This window comes from Panicum hallii, chromosome 9 (genome assembly GCF_002211085.1).
Source record: "Panicum hallii strain FIL2 chromosome 9, PHallii_v3.1, whole genome shotgun sequence".
Classification (NCBI taxonomy): Eukaryota; Viridiplantae; Streptophyta; class Magnoliopsida; order Poales; family Poaceae; genus Panicum; species Panicum hallii.
The window spans coordinates 62,018,644-62,041,105 of record NC_038050.1 but is presented as its reverse complement, the minus strand read 5'-3'; the positions used below and the strand labels follow the sequence as shown (position 1 = coordinate 62,041,105).

Sequence of the window (22,462 nt, the reverse complement as noted above, 5' to 3'; positions counted from 1 at the left end):
TATAGTTCTATCTATTCTGAACTTACTGTTTTTTTGCAGACTTTATGAATAGCCGCATACTTGGATCCTTATTTGGTAGGCCTCTGGCTTCTCTCAAACGGCTCAGACTCTAGCTTTTCTTGTGGAGCTTAAGCCCTTCTGAAAAGGCTTTTTAGCGACCATAAAAGTAATTTTGGGCAATACATGCCTGGTGTAGGATAGGCCGGTGGTTGGTTTGTTTTTTTACCCATGTTGTCAGGTGAAAATGTTTTTGTGGGTTTAGGGCTTCTCGTGTGAAGCTATTTTTGTTTTACCCATTTGATATGATTAAACTCAGATATGTGCAAAAGCCTGACTTAATGGGATTGTTGTTACACTTAGGAAAAGCCTAGTGTATATGGATCAACCTGTCTATATAGATGGACTCCATGTCAGTAGGCTTTGCTCGCTGAAATCTACACGATGTTAAAGATCTAGGTGTAGCAATAGACCCATTAGCAAATAAAGGTCAGTGATAGAGGCGAGTAAGAAGAGAGATTTTTTTTTTATTATTTTCTATATGGATCACGTGGTGCTATGGAGCCCGTAACTATTTTGCTGTTATGGAACGGTTGCACAGTATATCTGGGTGATAAAGTGAGAATCTGAACAGTAGTTTGGCATTATGTATCCATGAAAACATTGAAATAAATTTGGTAAAGTGTCCTGCATTTGAAGTGTTTTCTCACTTTGTTAATACCTTTGTTGATTTGTTTCTAAACTTTTGCTATAAAGTAAGAAGACTTTACCCTAATAGTTGAAATTAATAGTTTTCATAAAGATACAACCCAAACCTGGATATGTATGTATGCTTAAAACGTTTGAACACCTATTTGGATTTGTTAATGTTATGAACCACTATCCAAAAAAATTAGCTTAAAACTAAGAACATTTATAAACAATAACCAAGTTCAAGTGAGATGGCCTATGATACGACAATTTGATAACTACAAGTAGGAAAGTGAAGTATTTGAAAGATAAAATCATAGCTTAAAAAAATACTACTAGTACATGAAAATAACCCGTCCATAACGATCATCTTTACTTATATCCATACAGTGCCAGGCATATGGCAGGCTCCATTTTTAGGTTAGGACACCTCAAACTAAGTTAAGGGGAAATGACACACATTTCTTGCAAATTACGAGTGTAAAATATTCATACATGAAACTTAGTACGAACACATTTCAACTGATTCCAAAAAACAAAATATATATTACAAAACATAAATTGTTGACCAGAAGCAAGAGAGGGATGCATAGGACAAAACATACATGTCCTATTGATGAGAAAAATCACTAGAACATGGAAAGTAGCCTACACATGGCGCCGACTATTATGCAAGCAAACCTTAAATGAAAGCGTGCAAACAGATCATTAGATCCCTCAGATGGGCTGTCAATGGTGGATTAACTTTTTCCTAATAACCCCTCCCACCAGCAACCACGTTTTTTAATTAGCCCCTGCAGCCAAGCCGATCGAAGCGTTATTAGCCGATCTCGATCTCCAGCTCGATCCGTAGGAACCATCGTCTTCTATGTAGTAACCAGGCTGCCGCCCTCCAGGTGCCCTCCCCTGGCCGCCGCCCTCCAGGGAAGAAGGAAGAACGGAAGGCAGCGCTGCCCACCGAATCAACTCGATCAAGATGACCAGCGATGGTGCTGTTGAACTGGAGGAGCTGGACGGCGTCGACTTAATCTCTATACAGAAGGTAGACGCTCTGGGGCTCATGAGTGCCGATTTCTATAGTGGATCCTCTCCTATACGTGAAGAGACCTTCATGCAGCAAGATAACTGTTGCGAACAATGTGCAAATTAATTATTATGCATTTATGTTTACGCTGGCCTAATTTGACATCGTGTCTTTCATTAGATAAAGAGACCACCATCGATATCAATGATGCATTTGGGACACCACAGAAGAAAAATAAACATGCTCTGAAGGTGACATATATTTGTATCCAGATAACCATTCATTGAAAATATGTTTACATGTTCGAAAGCTAATATGATGCATGTTTTTAGAAAGGCATGTTGTTTGATGATGTGCAAGCTGCTAAAAATTTTTACAAAGAATATGCACACGATCTCGGTTTCTCCGTTAGGACGGGCCAACAGAAATTAGATGATAATGGAGTGGTTATGTGGAAGCGATTCCTGTGTGCAAGGGAAGGATATAAAATAGAAAAAGAAGCAGGTTCTAGTGGTTCATCATCAAAAGATCGCAGAAGTAGAGAGTCAAGATGTGGATGTCAAGCTTATATTTATGTTAAGCGCACTCCAGAAGGTAAGTATATCATTGCAACACTATTCGAGGGACATAACCATGCCTTTGTGATACCTAGCAAACATCACCTCCTTCGATCCAACCGTTATGTCAGTGAGAAGGAAAAAACTACTCTTTTCAATTGTCACAAGTCTAGCATTGGAACATCACAAGCTTACAGATTACTTCAAGTTGGTGCAGGGGGTTTTGAGTATATTGGATGCACAAAAAAGGATTTGCAGAATTACTACAGTGATTTCAGGAACAAAATAAAGGACGCAGATGCTCAGATGTTTATTGAGAATTTACGTACACTCAAGGATTTGGACCCTAATTTCTTCTTTGAATATGAAGTGAAGGATGGTCGGTTGTTTCGAGTGTTCTGAGCTGATACAATTAGTAGCAAGAACTATATCCATTTCAGTGATATACTGTCTTTTGATACTACTTACGGCACAAACCAGTATGACATGAAATTTGCACCTTTTACTGGGGTCAATCATCATATGCGTTCTATTTTCTTTGGTGTTGCTTTCTTAGCTGATGAGAAGATTGAGAGCTACGTTTGGTTGTTTCAGACTTTTCTTCGAGCTATGAGAGGGAAGGCTCCCGCATTCATTGTAATAGATGAGGATGCTAGCATCAGGGCTGGCATCGCTAATGTTCTTCCTAACACGGTACACAGATTGTGCATGTGGCACATAATGAAAAAACTGCCTGAGAAAATTGATGCCAATCTTCTAAATGATGACAAATTTAGGAAGATGATCAATTCATGTGCATGGGGTTCAGAAACTATAGAAGAATTTTAGAGCAGATGGCAAGCTTGGATAGCAAAGTATCACTTGGAGAACAATGACTGGTTAGCTGGAAGGTATCAAATCTGGGAATTATGGATACCTGCATATTTCAAGGAGATATGGCTTGGAGGCATTCTTCGAACAACGTCAAGATCAGAGAGTGCAAACTCTTTTTCAGTCGTTTTATAGGTCGTAAAATTGCACTTGTTGAATTCTGGTTAAGGTTTGACACGGTATTAAAATGTCAGCGCAGGAGGAACTCATTGACGATAACACTTTGAAAGACATTTATGCCCCTTAGTGGATTTTGGTGATAGATGACAAAGCACATGTATATTTAATCATGTTATTAAGCATGTGTGCAGGTGCTAAGGGTGACTGAGCAAAGTATATAACAAAGCATGAACCCTCAAAAAGGATATGAAAAGCGGTGTTCTCAAGTGTACTAAAAGATTAGATTTTATTTTTGAAATTGAGTATAGGAACGCCGTACTATCAAGAGAAACTTTAATCCACAAGCGTGGACGTGGTAGTTGTGCTCAAGAGATCCTACAAAAACCATGAGAAACAATCCTACCACTTAAAAGGGACTTCCTGTGAAATTCACTGTCTAACCCGGAGTGTCCGGATTCCAGTCCAGAATATCCGGACAGAGTATCCGGAGTATCCGGATGTATACCCGGAGTCTCCGAGTTACTGTTACCTGTTCGCAAAACTCTCTAGTCCGGAGTGTCCGGACCCAAGTGTCCGAAGTATCCGGACATATACCCGGAGTATCCGGGTACCCTTCTCCCAACGACTAGTTTCTGTGAGAGGGGGTATAAATACCCCCCATACCCCTTCATTTACCTCTCTCTTGCTCATTTTCGACTAGAACTGCCTACAAGCAAAAGAGAGCCCTCTCACTTCCCATTTGCTCCATTCTTGAATGATTTTCTTAGAGGATTGAAGTGAGATTGTTGCAAGAGCTAAGATTTGTGCAAGTAAGCCTCGATTCCATCTCTTGAGCACATCATCCAAATCTAGCCGGTGGATTCTAGTCTTTTACTCTTGGAGCTTCAAGCTCCTAGATGGCTAGGCGTCGCTTGTGATTGCGTGATTGAGTTGTAAGCATCACAGCAAGTTTGTAATCATCATTCCTCTCCGAGGAATTCATAGTAAGTGACCTTGCGTTTGAGCGTTGGTCTCACCCTTGTAAGAGGAGCATAGGGGTTCTTGAGCACCGTCTCTTGAATCCTTCCTCAACGGAGACGTAACTCCTTTGGGAGTGAACTTCGGGAAACAAATTCTGTCTCTCTCTCGCAATTCTACCTTGTCTTTATAGTTGTTTGCTTGTGAAAATAACTTTCTAGGGTTTGAGGACGATCTACTATTACACAAGTCTCTGGAGTAAGACAACTGGTGAGAAACACTCAGAAAGGTACCACTAGTCTCTCTAAATTTACTGGATCTAATTTACAGCATCATTATCTTTATTTTTGTGTAGCTTGTTTTGTACCCGGATAGTCCGGACTTTATCTTCGAAAACTCCGGACTCGATATCCGGAGTATCCGGATATATATCCGGAGTATCCGGACATCTGTGTTACTAACCGTGTTCAAAGTATTTTTAAGTTTCAGAATCGCCTATTCACCCCCCCCCCCCCGTCTAGGCATCTTGAGGTCCTTTCACACTTCCATGCATACCAACCCAAAGCTATTTACATCGTGGGAATTAGAGAGACATGGTGGTTCTGTATTTACACATGAGGTGTTTAGAAAATTTTAGGAAGAGTTGTTAGCAGCAAGGGAGCACTGTGATGTACAAAACAGAACTGAAATGGAGGATACAACAATTGTTAAAGTAGTTGACAACTCAAACAGAATAAGAGAGGTCATTTGCTTTACTACCGAACAGATACATAAGTGTTCTTGCATGTTATTTGAGTCGATAGGAATACCATGTCGCCATATAATACGGATGTTAAGATGTGCAATGATTCGTGAACTGCCCATGTGCTACATCACCAATAGATGGACCAAAAATTGTAAAAGGTACCTTTTAATATTTAACCCTTGTAATTTTGTAGTATGACTGATATTTTTTGAAAACTGACATGTTCACATTAATTCATTTTCAGAGAAGATACTACGAGAAGGAAGATGGCAAGTGCCCATAACAAATTTGAAGATGTTTTCCAAATGGTGAAAACTTCTGATGAAGGCCTGGACATTCTTATTCAGAATTTGGAGTCTCTTTCATTGTTGTTTCAGCCTTCGTCTCGCACAAGACAAGAGGAACAAGAGACCTTTATTGGGATGTCCATTTCAGAAAATGTGCAAGTGCATCCACCTAGTGACATTCGTTCAAAGGGGAAGTGCAAGAGAATACTAGGTCATGCTGACAAAAACAGAAGGACTCAAAGTTAAGGTCCGCGCAAATGCACAATATGCAAAGGCGTTGGACACGATAGGCGCAATTGCCCAAATAAAGATGCAGACACAGTTTGAGTGTTTAAATTATTGTACTCTATTTCATTTCAAAGACCTAAAAATTTTGCATGATGCATACTTTTGTCAGTAGCAGTTACAATTGAAATTACAGAAACAAAATTGAACATTATTGTTCATTTCATTTGAACACTGGTCATTGCTTTGCTAATTGAAACAACAATATCAACGTTATCTTCAACCATTGCAGCCGTCCTAGTCCAAGGTTCGGATGCCCGGAGCAGCGGCCCGACGCCAAGGCCGAGGGGGCATGGACGAGCATGGAGGGGGCGCGCACGCCCGGTGGGAATCATCGGGGGCGGTGGGGCGGACCTCCGCCGGGAAGGACCACGGCCAAGGCGCGGACGGGCAGCGGGTCGACAGAGCATCAATCGACGGCGGCGGCCTGGGGCTGGGAGGGCACCTCAACGGCGACGGCCTATGGAGGAGGGAACCTCGACGGCGGCAGCCTGTGGAGGGCACCACGACGACAACGGCCTGGAGATCGAGATCGGCTTGATAACGCTTCGATCGGCTTGGCTGCAGGGGCTAATTAAAAAACGTGGTTGCTGGTGGGAGGGATTATTAGGAAAAAGTTAATCCACCGTTGACAGCCCATCTGAGAGATATGATGATCTCTTGTTTGTACGCTTTCATTTAAGACTTGTTTGCATAGTAGTCGGTGCCCCTACACATAGAGAGTCATTTGTTCTTATTCCTTACATTGAAATGGGTCATAGAGAAAACCGACATGCAAGAAAAGAAGTGTAACGGTTCATATTCGTTGCCAAGTACTAAAAAAGATATATACATGTTGCTCGTGTCCATGAAAATTCTAAGTAAAATTAGGACACGTACCAATGTTTCTAGAGCAAATATATTGGGCTAGTCATTACTTGCTCTAAGTAATCAGATTGAATAATGTGGTATGTACCTTTAAGAAAAAAAATCAAATAATTTAAATTTAAAGTTAGAAAATATCATAGTTGTATCAATGCAAAGGGCTTGCTACAAGTGCTGAAACCAACGTGTACACTTATAAAGAAAAAAATTTCACATTCTAAGCTAGACGACGGTCGAGTGACTGCATTGGCGTGAAGCATTTATAATGCTAGCCAAATTGGCCTTGCATGTATCAAGAAAAAGCCAAATAAGATGGGATAACTGCGCGTTTCGAGTCAAAACCATAGTACAATGCTAGCTAATATAAAACAGTTGCAGTTTGTAATAATACATGAAAATGGACTTGACATAATCCGTGTCTATGCGAAATATCATTCGCACTCTAGCTCAGGGATATTATATTTGCCATTTCTTTTTCCAATATATAATAAACTCATATTTTTATAGAATACATATGTAGACATATATACTCATATCTTTAAACACATGTCATACACTTAATTCTAATGAACATCTCTGACATTCTAGTTGGTATATTTTGATATTGAAAAATTATCAGTTAGGTTCACTTCTCAATTATTTGAAATTACCAAATTAAAAAAATTCAATTCCTTTACCCAAATTTAGCTCGAAAGGGGACACATCAAAAGGAAAAGAAAACGAAGGCCGTGCTTCAAAATCCAAGAGCTCCCGGGTGGGCGCACGTAAGTTGGGCGAGCGAGCGGAGCGCACCCCGAGCCCCTTCCAGTTTCGCTTTCCCTGCTCCCCTCTCTTCTCCTCTCTCTCCCCCTCGCGGCCAAGCCAAAGCCATGCCTCCTTCTACTACTTCCCCCACCACGTCACAACAACGCCTCCACCCCACCCCAGCCCACCGCCTCCCTCCCCCTCCGCCTCCTTCCCCTCCCGCCCCACGAACCCTAACCCTAATCCCGTCGCCGCCGACGCCGCGGGACCGACCCGGCCGCCGCCCGCGCCGCGCCTTCTGCGTCCTCTTCGGGCTCCGCGTTCTCCCTCCCCGGCTCCCCTCCTCGCGCGGCGCGCGGGGGCGCTAGGGTTTTCGTCATGGACGCTCGCCGCGCCCCCCCGCGCGGCGGGGGCGCCAACGGCGGCGGCGGCCTCTCCTACTCCACGCTATTCAACCTCGAGGTAGCCGCTTTGCTCGCTGTGTAGTTGTGCTATCTATCTCCCTCTCTCGCGCGCGCAAAAGGGGTTTCCTCTGCGCGTTAGAGGTTGTGTTGGATCGAAAGTGCTGCGTGGCGGATGCAATTGTGGGCTGCCGAGCTCTTTGTCGCGCGGTTTTGGGCTAATTCTCTTAATTCTCCTCCGGAGGGCTGCTTACTTTTTTGTTGCCTTTTGTTTGTGTAATTTAGTGGTTGGTCATTTTGGGCTGGAGACCCGCTTTTAGCTCAGGTGTTAGGGGCTGGCTAGAATTGGATTAATGCATGTTGTTTGGCGGTGCTGTTCCAATAGTTGTAGTGACTGATACTCAATGTTACTGTTTATTTGGTTTGGATTATATCAATCAATGGCTGCACCTGCATTGTGATTCGCTGGACTAAGTTAGTTGGCACTGTATTGGTCTATTTGTAGTGTAAGCATGGGTATTAGTGCATTAATGATTCATGAGTCGGATGGTTGGGAGAGAGTGAAGGCTTGACATGTGGGAGCAAGATTGTCAAGAGAAGATTCAAACCAAAAGGGATATGATCAACTGGTGCGGTGGTGTGCTTATCGTCTTGTTTAACTTATGTCAACTGCTGTTGTTTGTTTGCAATCATCATTTTTGTCAAAATTTATACTATTTCATGCATCTTCATGATTTTTTTAGCACAATCGCTCGCATAAGTCGTTGTTCTTAATGCAGTTATACTATGTTTTGATTTACACACTCCGTTTGTTAGTTGCTGGGATCTAACCATGCTCTTTTGCTATGCATTTTGTGATTGTGGCCTGCTTAGTTTGCAGTGTGTCAATCATCACTACTGACATTCTTGTATTGTATAAAATCACACCAACTAGAGCTTTGTGTTCCATCTTCTAAGCATTTGCAAACATTCGTGGTAAACATTTTTCTTTTTGCCACATGAATGTCTTCTGACAGTTCTTTTAAATGCTATCTTTTACATAGTCTTTATCAACAAATTTCTTAGTGGGTTTGATTTTATGCAGTTTGGTATTCTTACGATGTGTGCCTGCTAAGGGAATTTCGGGTTGTCATGCCAGAGTTGTTTAGTCATTTACATTTTTGAGCTATTGATCCATCATTTTATTACTCGTGTAGTGTAATTGTTCCATATCTATGAATCTATCTATTTGATCTGTGCAGGCTCTTTAAACCTTGTAATCTCAGGTAGTGTAGAATTGCGTAGAGTATATTAGTCGTTCTCTTATTTTTTGAACTTCGTGAAGCAGATATGTTTTTATCTACTCTTATGTCTTTCTGGACTGTTTATCTTGCCAATGCCATTCTGATGATGGGGTTGTACTGAAAATACTGTTGCAGCCTTTGTTGAACTTCAGGGTTCCTGTACCAGAAGATCTTGCCCGCTATGGGCATAGCAGCCCGAATGGGAGTGCAAGCAGTGAAGGTTGGCTACCTTCATCTTTACATTTTGACCTTTATTTTGATGTTTTCTGTTTAAGAGTTGTGTTGCTTATTGTCCAAATCCATTGTGTGACTTAGGTAGCTCAGTTACCCATTTGCCATGCTTCTACGTGCATCATTTTTCTTATTCAACTTTCCTTTTTAGGTCAAGGATCCTTGTTGGATCAGTACAATGGTATAAATGATGCTTCGCATGGCCTGCATCGGAAGAGAAAAAGGCATCTTGATGGTGCCAGCGATGATGATGAGGCAGATCCCTATAGTAACCAAATAACAGAGGAGCACTACCGTACAATGCTCAGTGAACATGTCCAGAAGTACAAGAGGTCAAAGTTCAGGGAGGGTGCTTTTGGTTCTGATCCTCCTTGTGTTGCAAGCCCCCAAATAAAAGACAAAAGTGGTGGTAAAAAGACTATGAAGCACAGAAGTGATTCTAGGAATGTTGCAACATTGGATGAAGTAGAAGCCTCACATGAGTACAGTGGGATAGAATGTATTAAAACCCATGGTGGTTTTAATAAGCTTGTAGCGACCCTTGATTCCACCTACTTAGATATGGGGGATAATATACGCTACTTAGTTCCCGAGGGTTATGATAAGTTAGCATCATCCCTTAATCTGCCTGTTTCTTCTGATATACGTGTTGAGGAACACTTTTTGAAGGGAATGCTAGATTTGCGCACTCTAGCAGCAATGCTTGGTACTGACCAAAAGTTTGAGGCTTCCAATCGTGGTGGATTATCAGAACCTCTGCCACAGTTCGAATCTCTCCAAGAAAGGGTAAAGGTGCAGAAATTTTCTCTTCAAGTTACTGAGGACCCCTTTGCAATTCCGGAAGGAGCAGCTGGGAGGATACGGAGGTATATTATATCAGAAGCTGGAAATTTGCAGGTTCATTATGTTAAAGTCTTGGAAAAAGGAGATACATATGAGGTTGGTCTTTGGCCCTTAGCTGATTTAATTTTAGTTGCACTTTCGTACATTCAATTCATTGTATTTAGCAACCATGGCAAATTATGAATGCAGATTATCGAGCGTAGCTTACCGAAGAAGCAAATAATAAAGAAGGAACCTTCTGTAATCGTGAAAGAAGAGGCAGAAAAAACTTACAAACTATGGCAGTCTCTTGCTACCAAAAGCATCCCAAAGCATCACAGGAATTTCAATGCTTTGGTAAAGAAACGGCAAGTAGATGCGAAGCGCTTCTCTGATAGTTGCCAACGGGAGGTATTGCACCCATGCATGTTGTTGCCCTGTACTGTACAATTTTCGTGTGCTCTTGTTTAGTGTTGTTATGCATGTCTGAAATATCCAGGTAAAGCTCAAAGTAAGCCGGTCACTGAAACTGATGAGATGTGCTGCAATACGTACAAGGAAGCTGGCTAGGGACATGCTGATATTTTGGAAAAGAGTAGACAAAGAACAGGTTTTCCTTTATCCCTTACGCTTACTATAAAGTAATTCTGCTGGGTCTGATTTTAAATTTAAACTTTTCATTTCATTCTTTTTTTTATCTGTTCATTATCTGCATCAATACAATTTTATCAAGTTCAATATTATCCCACCCCCCTTCCTCTTGCATAAACACTATTTGTTTAGTTCAGTTTTGCACATGGTTGCTTTCCCTTTAGTTGTCTTCAAACACAGGACATGTTCAGATTTGCGACACTAATGTTTTCCCCATCTTATCAGTATGAGTTGAGGAAAAAGGAAGAAAGAGAAGCTGCTGAAGCTTTGAAGCGCGAGGAGGAGCTGCGTGAAGCAAAAAGACAGCAACAGAGGCTAAACTTTCTGCTTTCACAAACAGAGCTTTATAGCCATTTCATGCAAAACAAGGCTGGTGCCTCAGCACCGCCTGATGAGGAAGATGTCCCTGATGAAGATGGGGAAGAAGATCCTGAGGAAGCTCAATTAAAGAGAGAGGCTTTGAGAGCAGCTCAGCATGCCGTCTCTCAACAAAAGATGAAGACGAATGCATTTGATAGTGAAGTTGGGAGGCTTCGTCAAACTTCTGAGTTTGGTCTTCCAACTGATGATTCATGTAGCATGGATCCAAACAAGATTGATCTATTACACCCGTAAGTTCTTGAAAATTTTGAATATTTAAACAATGAATAAGTTCTCTGGAACTGATTGCTTTATATTATCTTATTTTTAGCTCAACAATGCCTGAGAAGTCATCTGTGCAGACACCAGAGTTGTTTAAGGGTGTATTAAAAGAGTATCAGCTAAAGGGCTTGCAGTGGCTGGTTAATTGTTATGAACAGGTAAACTGTTAAAAGCTGATACATTTTGACTGTTTGGTATGAGTGTGTTTGATTCACTTAAATTTGGAATTCTTGCAGGGGTTGAATGGCATTCTTGCTGATGAGATGGGTCTTGGCAAAACCGTTCAGGCTATGGCATTCCTGGCTCATTTGGCTGAGGTTGGTGAATTTGTTTTTTAACATAAAAATTATCTTTCCATTAGTCGAGCCAGTGCTCCATTATTATACTACACTATGATTTATTTGACGTTTGTGACTGATCTTTGTTGTTTTTTCCACAATTTATTTTTATTTCTTTCCTCCAGTTATCATATCTGTAATTTTAGAATAGAGTATATAATTTAAACCTAAGTATAGCGCACTAACCATTTGCTATGGACATTGGTATATCACACAGGACAAAAATATATGGGGCCCCTTTCTAGTGGTGGCTCCTGCATCTGTTGTGAATAATTGGGCTGAGGAGTTGATTAGATTCTGTCCTGACCTAAAGATACTTCCTTACTGGGGCCCAGAGAGGATGATTCTGCGGAAGAATATCAACCCCAAGCGTCTTTATCGTAGGTAAGTTGCTGGCTCGGGCACAAACTTGTGCAGGTGGCTCTTTTCTTCAAAGGTCCAAACATGAACGCCTAATCATGTGACTTGTTCTCTCTTACTGTACAGAGATGCTAGCTTTCACATTCTTATTACAAACTATCAGATACTTGTGAATGAAGAGAAGCTTCTGAGACGTGTTAAGTGGCAATACATGGTACTGGATGAGGCCCAGGCCATAAAAAGTTCAAGCAGGTGACTTTACACATTGGAAACTTGTGTATGAAGAGAAGTTTTTATTTTGTTTTATTTTCCCCAAAATCCTCTCATCTGTGGCAATCTTCATTGATTTATTCTGGAATTCTCATATATGCCTTACCTTGCTTGACAAATTGCATCACTCTGCTGCAGCCAGCGCTGGAGGACGTTGCTGGGCTTTAACTGTAGAAATCGTTTACTGCTCACTGGGACGCCGATACAGAATAATATGGCTGAGTTATGGGCACTTCTTCATTTCATCATGCCCACTCTATTTGACAGCCACGAACAATTTAACGAGTGGTTCTCAAAGGGGTACTTCTCTTTGCTGTAGTTCTACCTTCTTTATTTTGTCCATCCTTAAAGAGTTGCTGACGATATTTTTGGCTTGCCAGTATTGAGGGTCATGCTGAGCATGGGGGAGCTTTGAATGAACATCAGCTTAGTCGACTGGTAAGATGTGGTCATACTGTTTCTATCGAATATTTTGTGGGGTTTGGTACAATTTGTTATCCTTCTAAAATTATAATGACTCTTCTCCATTTGTACAGCATGCTATTTTGAAACCCTTTATGCTGCGCCGGGTTAAGATTGATGTCATTGCTGAAATGACAAAAAAGAAAGAAGAAATTGTTCCCTGCAAATTGAGTTCTCGTCAGCAAGTCTTCTATCAAGCCATAAAAAATAAGATCTCTCTTAATGAGTTGCTTGACGGAAGTCGTGGCAATCTAAATGATAAAAAGTTACTTAGCCTGATGAATATTGTCATGCAGCTACGGAAGGTAGTATATCTTTATAATATGTTTCTCACTTTTGATCATGTGGAAAATCATTTATAAGAACCCAACTGTCCAAAAGTTGTTTCCTTCTCTATTGTAAGTTTAGCTAATTTGGTTCTTTTTTCTGTTTGTAACTTGTTCTTTCTCTGCAACACCTTTAGGTCTGCAATCACCCGGAACTGTTCGAGCGCAATGAGGGAAGTTCTTACTTTTACTTTGCTGATATCCCAAACTCACTTCTCTCTCCCCCGTTCGGCGAATTACAAGATGTACATTATGCCGGCAAGAGAAATCCTATAACGTTTGAGGTATAGTTTCTGTTATCTTTGCCTTTGTTTTTTATTGGGCATGCGGTTTACAACCTCCCGCATATGTCCATTGGCACAAACAATACGTTAATATCTATCTACCATAATTTTCTCAGATTCCAAAGTTAGTTTATGAGGGAATCATCCGCAACGTGGAAATTTCTGGAAACGGCTGTGGATTTCGGAGTGGATATTTGAACAGGCTGTTTAATATATTTTTGCCCAGCAATATCCATTGTTCAGCCATTCCGGAAGCTAATTCATCGAATGAGTCTGTTCTATCATCCGGTGCATTCGGCTTTACACGTTTATCAAATCTGTCCCCAGTTGAAGCTTCCTTCTTGGCCACTTCATCATTGTTTGAGAGACTAGCATTTTTGGCAATGCAATTGAATATGAAGTACACTGATGAAATTATGGATGCATTCGTTGATTCAGAAGGTCCCCGGTTCAGTCAGATTGATGCCACAAGCATTCATGCAGTTGGTCGGTTGTTGCTTTCTTCTACAAAGGACATACCCAGTTTGCTTAGAACAAAGATTGGAACTGGCCCAGGTGATTGCCCATATGAAGCACTGGTGCTTTCTCATCATGACAGGCTTGCCTCAAACATAAGGCTTCTTCGTTCAGCATATGCTTTTATTCCGCCAGCTAGAGCACCGCCTGTGAGTCCATTTGTCTTATCCATGTTGGTTTATTTTTGGATAGTGCATTGCATGAAGCAATCAGTGTGTCTGGTCATCTCTGAGTACATTTTAGCTCTAATGTTAAAAGTTTGGAACCTCCGAGTAGGAGTTCTTATTAAATTTATCTGTTTTATCAAGTATTGTCAGTGTTCATTAACACCCGTCTCTCCTTCGCCAGGTAAATGTTTGGTGCGCCGATAGAAATTTTGCCTACAAGTTCACTGATGAAATGCATGATCCATGGGCCAAGAAACTGTTCCTGGGATTTGCTCGTACTTCTGAGTTCAATGGTCCTAGAAAACCAGTTGGTCTTCATCCTTTGATACAAGAAGTACATACTGATTTGCCCATCCTTGAGCCGATGCTGCGGCTACCTTATAGGATTTTTGGGTCTTCTCCGCCGATGAGTAATTTTGATCCAGCTAAAATGCTCACCGTAAGTCTTCATCACTTCTATTGTGTTATGCTGCAGATTCTTGTTCATGTTTATTTTTTAACCTGCATAATTCATCACCCTTTTAGGGCCTGTTTGAATATTTGGTTCAGTTTCCTTATATTATTTAAATTTGAACAAAACATTGAAAATGTTTAGAAGAATGTGGATCTGAGGTACCTTTTGAACTGCTTAAGCTCAGAAGAGCTCAAATATGTCTTTGAACAGCATGACTTGATTGTTAGAACTAGAGTGAATTCCTTAACATAAATGCTAAATCATTTTGGTATTTGTTGCACCTTACTTCGGTTGTTTTGGTACCTTGTTACTATTGTGGAGTGCCTGATGACAGGATTCTGGGAAGCTCCACACCTTAGATATGCTATTACGGCGCCTTCGAGCTGAAGGTCATCGTGTGCTCCTTTTTGCTCAGATGACTAAAATGTTGGACATCCTTGAGGTATTACTTTTTCTTCATGCATTCCAAATCTTGTTGAAGACTTGAAGTACAACTCTTCGGAAAATTGCAGATAGAATTCCAAAGAATAGTTCACTTGAATAAATTGAATGAGAACTAATTCTTGATACATTTAATTGATAGATAGTGTTGGAGTATAAGTGAGTTGCCCACCTCTCCCCATCAGCTTAAGCTTTTGGGTTGAATTGGTTGGTGCATGCAACTCAATATGGTATCAAAGCCAGAGGTCTCGAGTTCGAATCCTGGTGGGCGCGATTAAATAAAATAATTGCAGCCGACTCCTAATTTCCATGTTTGAGGTCTGAGGAAGCCTGCACGTGAGGGGGAGTGTTGGAGTATAAGTGAATTGCCCACCTCTCCCCATCAGCTTAAGCTTTTGGGTTGAATTGGTTGGTGCATGCAACTCAATAGATAGTCATTAAATTGCATTTATTGGGATTAATTCCATTTTGCATAGGACTCTTAACAGAAATCAGTACCTGCAACCTTTAAGCAAAATTGACATGAAACACTCAACTCTATGAAGAAACTGTACCATGATTTGTAAACTAACCAGCAGTAATTGTATACCTTTAGACCTTACATTATCATGGGAACTGTGTTGACCCTGAAGGTTTTTGTATTATTCGAATAGATCTGTGCTCAGGTAGTGAACAACCAAATATTTTGTGTTGTTGACGGTAGTTTGAATTTAGATTATGGAGAGCCATTTGTCATAAATACTACATGTTTGTAATATTCCCATGCATTGCCACGGTCGAAGATCCCATACTGATCGCGGCTGATTTTCTTTTCTTTCTATGCGATGAGTTCTCTTTGATACGGATTTTGTTGTGTTTTCACGTTCTCATTGTATTCGAGTCCGTTTAGGTTACAATATAGTGTTGTTGTTTGATTCTCATTATATATGCTTTGGTCCACCCGTTGGTAATGCTGTTGGACCAAACCAAAATTTCTGGTGGAAACGTTACGTGCTTTAGAAATAGGTAAAGATAAAGATATAACACATACATTTTGCAAAATCTACTAATGCTGCTAGTGTATTTGGGAGAAGTGTGAAAACAACCTTATTAGGGAAAAAATTCATATACCTTTTGTAGCTAAAGGTTACAACGCCTTGGTACCTAATAATCTTTAGAAGCATGGTAGCAGTTTTGATTTTCACTATTTCTAATACCAACATTTTGAATTTGGTGAAGGAGCTGAAAATAGACTTCTAGATATTTCAGCAAAGTTGAAAACCTTACCAGCAAAATGAACTCTCTGTCCATTATTCGCGAAGAATGTACGTTTTAGAGTGGTATATACTAAAATTTTCATCCTTATAATTTTGATCATCATATCTTTTTTTTTCAGGATTACATGAATTTCAGAAAATTCAAGTACTTCAGACTTGATGGGTCTTCTGCAATCTCGGACCGTCGTGACATGGTCCGAGATTTCCAGAATAGGTAAGCATAAATGGTTAGGTGGCAGAGTTGAACTGCTACAACAAGATGATATAACTCTGTCGAAACATGTCCTTAACCGATGTTTTCTTTTTTGTAGGAATGATGTATTTGTTTTCTTGTTAAGCACAAGAGCTGGTGGGCTTGGTATTAATTTGACCGCTGCTGATACAGTTATTTTTTATGAAATTGACTGGAATCCAACACAAGACCAGCAGGCAATGGATAGAACACACAGACTTGGTCAGACAAAAGAGGTAGCTGAAACATCAGTATTTGCTAACTTTATTTCCTTAACTATCATTATTATGTTTTTGAGTGATCATTGAAATTTCTTTAGGACATTCTTACTATGAAAAACATATGTGCTTCAGAAATTTGACTAACCTCTATATGATATTTTTTATGATTAGCTTGTTTGACATTTAAAAAGTTAGATTGCTTGTTACGAAAAAACTAGCGAGTTGTTTGACTCTTTTGTGTCCACTTCTAGTCGTTATTCCTTCCATTCAGTTTAGATTGAAAGTATCCACCAGACCACCACCCTATCTTGTTGTTTTTACCCTAGGGTGCATTGTTCTACGACAAAGTCAGATTTATCTGTCAAGTGCCAACATGTCAAATCTTACAATAGCATTGCAAAGTGTATCTTGTCGCAAATATTTATTATCTTGGATATTGATGCGATCCCCAAGGCGTACTTTTGAATGCTAATTCCTGTTGTAATATGTTTATAAAACCTGATAAAGTGATGAAGGTACTTTACAAGGCAAATCTGTACATGATTTTGATGGTTTCCAATGTATATATGCTTAAAAGGATATATAGATGGTCATTTTTTGGAAGTGACTGCTGTATGTTCAAAGCAACAAGTATGTGCGACCAGTAGCTGTACTAAACTCGATATAGGGACTTTGATTAACTGAAGTACCACTATCTGTTTAATTCAGTTGGTAAGCATTGCATTGTAATAAACGATCAGTTATATAGGAATTGAACATTTGAAAGAGAACAGAGTGTTATTACACATTAGTCCATCACTAGGTTTCCTTCATTTTATCCTATAATAACAGCAGTATTAGCATAGTGGATTCAATGTCTTGGTATAGTGGTGTTCGAGAAAAAAAAAATGTCTAGGTATAGTGCTTGTTTTGCTATTAGCATTATTGTAATTGTTTAGTTTCCAATTTGGGATATAACATCGCAATGTTGCAAACTATAATTCTGAATCTAGCGCATGTTTGGACTTTGGACAGAGGATTTGTATTCAGACCCCGATGATATAATTCCTCAGAGCAATCATCCTAATCAAAATCTGCTTAGCTTGTTAGAGCAACTCCAAGGGATTAGCAAAACCGATCTGAATCGGTAAAAAAGCAAAAACGTCTGTGAAACAGGCATCCAACAGCCTCTCCTTCCTCCTTGCTAATCCATCTCGCTCGGCATCCCCTCCTGCTCGCTAGGCATCTTTGCCGAGGCGCAGGACCCGCCATCTCCCAAATCCTCGCGCGCGCCCTACTCGTCCTCCTCCTCCTCCCGCCGCGCCGCCGCCGGCTTCCACAACAGCCGCAGGTGCGCGCAGTTGGGGCAGAGGCGGCGGCCGGCGCCTCACCTCGATCAGCACCTCCAGCCTCCTGTCCGAGTTCAAGTGGTGCTGGAGCCGTGGGCCGGCGGCGCCCGCGCTGCTCGCGCGCTGCAGCAGCGGCCAGCGGCGCCCGCATGCTGGCGCGGCTCCTGTATGGCAGCCGTGGCCGGCAGGCACCTGGTGGCGTGCCCGCGCATGGCTCACGAGCTGCAGCGGCGCCCGTGCGGCTGGCGTGCTGCAGGCCGGCATCTCCCGATCCGGTGTGCTGCAGGGCCAGATCCGCCTTCTCCTCCCCTCCTCCACGGTTGCATGCTTCTTGTAATTTATCTCTTGATTTGGGATCGATTTTGTGCGTGGATTTGAGGATGGATTGTTTGTGAACTTGAGGATCGATTTCGTATGTGGATTTGAAGGAGCCGTTGGGATTTGGAGAGTGGGAAATGGAGAGTCTGTTGGAGTAAGCAACTCAGTATGGAGAGTAATTTTTTTAGAGTTAAATTGAGAGTCAAATAGAGAGCAAAAAAATAGCTACTCTCTTGGAGATGCTCTTAGGGGGTCTGCTCCAGACAGTTTTACAAATCAACTGGTAACATGGAAGCAGCAAGTCTGTTGTTGCTACCTGGCAAATTGTTGATTGTGGTCATTTGTATTCTCGACTGTTTTTGGAGTCAAAGTTCTTTGTTGTTTGTGGGAATGCATTTTATAATAGCTCGATCCCTTATATTTTCTTTGAAACATGCAATTTCAGGTTACTGTGTACAGACTTATATGCAAAGATACTATTGAGGAGAAAATATTGCAAAGAGCAAAGCAGAAAAATGCAGTGCAAGAGTTGGTCATGAAGGGGAAACATATCCAGGACGATCATTTGATGAGACAAGAGGACGTTGTTTCGTTACTTCTTGATGACACACAGATTGCACATAAGTTGAAAGAAATATCCATGCAGGTAACTTTACAATATCATTTCCATTTTTTTGGTCATTTGTCTGACACTCTTAGCCCAAACCCAAACAATATGCATTTTACCATGCCTGTATTCGAACTTGTAGCAATTGCTATGATGTGGCACATAGTTGTACACGTAACGGAGTCCAATGTTTTTATGGCATCAATATGTAGGGATATATATTAGCAAGTATCGGGACAATTCTGATTTTTCTGATCATCTCCAATGCTAATGACACCTTTGCGATTTAGCAAGACATTTCTCAAATTGCATCCTTGGTGGTCAGCTGCACAGAAAGTGGCAGGTCGAGCCAGAGACAGACAACTGGGAGTCACAGGGTCCTTGTGTAAAAGCCAAACACGCAGAGACTTAGTTTAGCTTTTACTGTTGGTAGGGAACCTATATTAATCGTGTGTTTGGGCTATTAGGTTCTGTGCCTTTATATTGACTTGGGAGTTATTAGGTACACCATTACAATTTACAATTATACTTTTTTATTGTGGCCCGTATTGTTCAATTGTCCCGAAATTTACTGTTACTGCTGGTAGGCTGGAGTCTGAATATCATTTGACAACATAAACTCTACCTTCGTTAGACTTATTTATGAAAATACTGGTCCTCCCTCCTGGAACGATGGCTTCTAGAATCAATTTCTTATTAGTACATAATGCCATTTTCCTTTTTCAAAAAATGTTATATTTAAATTCAATTGGAAAGTCTTGTGAGAATATTGTTTTTTCCCTGTCCATTTACCATTTTAGGCAAAGGATCGGCAAAAGAAGAGACGAGCGAAGGGCATCAAGGTTGACAAAGAAGGAGATTTAACGCTCGAGGACTTGGATGATGCTACTGCGGAAGCTGTAGATCAAGATAACACAACCAACAAAAAGGTACATCTGTGAAATACATTTAACCTATTGATTTACCTGTTTATAGGACTACATCACATACCTATGAACAGTCATTATTCTTTTTCGATGTGTACACCTGCAGTCTCTTGAGCACTATTCATTTGTTCACACATGTGGATGCAAATCACTGAGACAATAAATCAATATGCAAGCTTGAAAATTCAAACTTCGAGTAAAAGGAAACATTCAAAATTCAATTTTGTGTGACTACAATTTCTATGGTTGGAAACCTTATATGAGGTTTTGTTTTGGGCAATATCGGTTGAACTGGACTTGCATTTTAGTCCATATGATAACATATGATTGCTATATTTGTGCAGTATCAATGCAAATTGAGAGCACTAAACTGAAATGCTTGTCTTGAGAAATCTCTGCTACTTTGAGTTTCTTGTATTTGCCTTCATGATCTTGCATCTTGATGTCATATTGGCTGGATTAGCTTGCAATTCAAAACTACTGTTCTACACACTGCTTATAAACATTTTGTATTGGTAACTGAGATTATGCAAAGCAACTAACCTCAAATTTGTCTTCATATTTTTCTTTTGCCACCTTGTTTATTCACCACTTAGATTATTTGTTTGGTCTTGTGCCGTATGAGTCCTGCTCACTCATCTAAGTGTTTCTTAAATATTTCTAGAAGAAGAGCTCGCACAAGAAACATCCGAAAATGCATGATAATGACAATGTGGACAAGAACGGAGAGGCCCCTACAGGAGGTGATCTCACGGGGAGTGGTCACACAGAAAATGAACAGGTCGCCGAACCAAGGCCTAAAAGATCAAAAAGGCTGATGAAGGGCATGAGTGATGATAAGGAACCAGCTGCTGCTGCTGATCTTGAGAAACCTGCAGATGAAGTGGAAAATCTCACAGGACATGATTATGATGACACAGAAGAGGTGCAAGATGTCACTTCAGCTTAATCTACTGAGAGATGATAACCTAGGATGCTAAGTGGCAAGATGATAACAATTTATTATGCTGAGGCTGGGCATCAGAGGTGGGTGCAGACCTGGAATTTTCTTGGTCAAAAAAGTATTTAACCGCACGCCTCTCTTAAGGAAATCATCGAAATTGGTGATTTCGTAGTTAGTGCGGTGGCAATAAGCTCAGGCAGGTTGCCTTTTAAAGGCAGAGAGGGTTATCCTCCAGAGTTCAGCATGCAGTCCACATCTGCAGTATTCATTGTGCTGGCTGTGGCCATTGTGTACATAACCATGAAGAAATGATCCAATGACCAGCACATATAGGAATAATTTTGTGTAAAGAGGGTAGCTATCTGTATTGATCATAGTTTTGGTGTTGATAACTAAAGAAAAGGAACACGGCTGGTAACAGCTGCCGTGGAGTGGAAACGTATCTGATCTTTTCTGACCGTGTTGTATGCTAATGGTAGATTTCTGTAGCGCATAGATATTTGTATCTGAAAGGAGATGAAGCGCATAGTACCTGTGTTTTTGTCGAGCAGACAGTCATGTGCATACCCATCTATCTTCTAACGCCTGAGCACGATGGGCAATTCTCGTCGAACACACCTTAGGGCTTGTGCTTCTTCTGTCAAATGCCTAAGCTAAATCGCAATGTGGAGCCCGTCACCTGAACGTTTGCAGTACCTACTTGTGGACATGAAATGATTACGGAAAACACTCGATGGAGTGACCCCACAAATAAACTCATTAGCCGCTACTTTCTCTTCTTATAAATATATGATATTCAGAACAAGCTAATTAAATTATATATATTTAAAAAGACAGGAGTACTTTGCAAGTGAATAGGAGGGGTTTCCAAAGTGAGGCTTGATTCTAAATGTCGCCTTTATGTTCCCAAGCACCCCGAATGAAATTTGTATTCTTTTTTTTTTCTTTGTTTCACCTTGAAAAGTTATCTTTTTGGTTCAATCGTGTGAGTTGACTCATTATAACATAATCTGAATTTTAACTTTAAGCTAAACATGTTTGACTGAATAAATTGATCTTGATGTTCTGAAAACTGGTTTTGAATACCAAATTGGATTTTAGTTCCTTATTCTTTTTAGGCTACTTTTGAGCCAACAGACTATTTTGTTCACCAGAATAACTTAGACGCACCAAATGAAGCCCCTACCATCCACTTAGACCTCAATATTTTTTGAGAAAGCCAAGTATAATCGTGAAAAACCAGTTCACATTTTGCTTGCAGTCAAATGAATTGTTCATTGTGAAGTGAGCAGAGCTCAGCTAGACACCCATCTTCTGGGGAGTCTCCGACTTAGTATGGGTACTCACTTGTTTAGCTAATTATCCTTTTAATGGTGTTTAGTGTTTCTCTTGATAATAACACACCTATGGAGATTTTCTACTCAATCTCTCGGAGGTGCTCCATAGGTGGTTTAAGTGCATGTATGAGTAAATAGCATTTTGGGTTCTAGTTGATCAACACGGTGAAGAAGGCAACCATGTGCTATACACACATCAAGGTTTGGCGACTTTGCGATACTTCCTCACTTGATAGGTGAAACACTAGACTAGAGGGAAAAAGCTGGCGCAATATGCAGCCTAAATATTCTGTGGATAATGCGAGCGTGCACACATACAGTGTTTAAAGTTTCTAAATATAAGTTACAAAAACACCGCAATACTCTGTACTCGTTAATGCACTTACAACTCATTAAGAGCACAAAAAAACATGCACATGCGCAGAGCCTCAAAATAGAAACGATAGAGGATAAACAGTGAAAACATGCCGAATTCTTCAGTGTCTCTCCTGGAATTTGTTCCCCAA

General features: G+C 40.6%; 1 protein-coding gene across 1 annotated transcript; it reads left to right on the top strand.

The window, feature by feature from the left end:
* Window positions 1-7,518: 7,518 nt before the first annotated feature.
* On the top strand, window positions 7,519-21,169 carry LOC112874186 (chromatin-remodeling ATPase INO80). Its single transcript, XM_025937380.1, has 22 exons — window positions 7,519-7,602; window positions 8,960-9,044; window positions 9,207-9,994; window positions 10,088-10,288; window positions 10,377-10,487; window positions 10,754-11,139; window positions 11,220-11,328; window positions 11,407-11,487; window positions 11,726-11,892; window positions 11,995-12,120; window positions 12,277-12,438; window positions 12,519-12,576; window positions 12,675-12,905; window positions 13,064-13,210; window positions 13,327-13,875; window positions 14,075-14,332; window positions 14,682-14,789; window positions 16,164-16,258; window positions 16,356-16,512; window positions 18,589-18,789; window positions 19,551-19,679; window positions 20,341-21,169. Exons 1-22 carry the CDS (start codon window positions 7,519-7,521, stop codon window positions 20,623-20,625), a joined length of 4,518 nt encoding a protein of 1,505 aa, XP_025793165.1. The 3' UTR covers window positions 20,626-21,169.
* The last annotated feature ends 1,293 nt before the right edge of the window (window positions 21,170-22,462 follow it).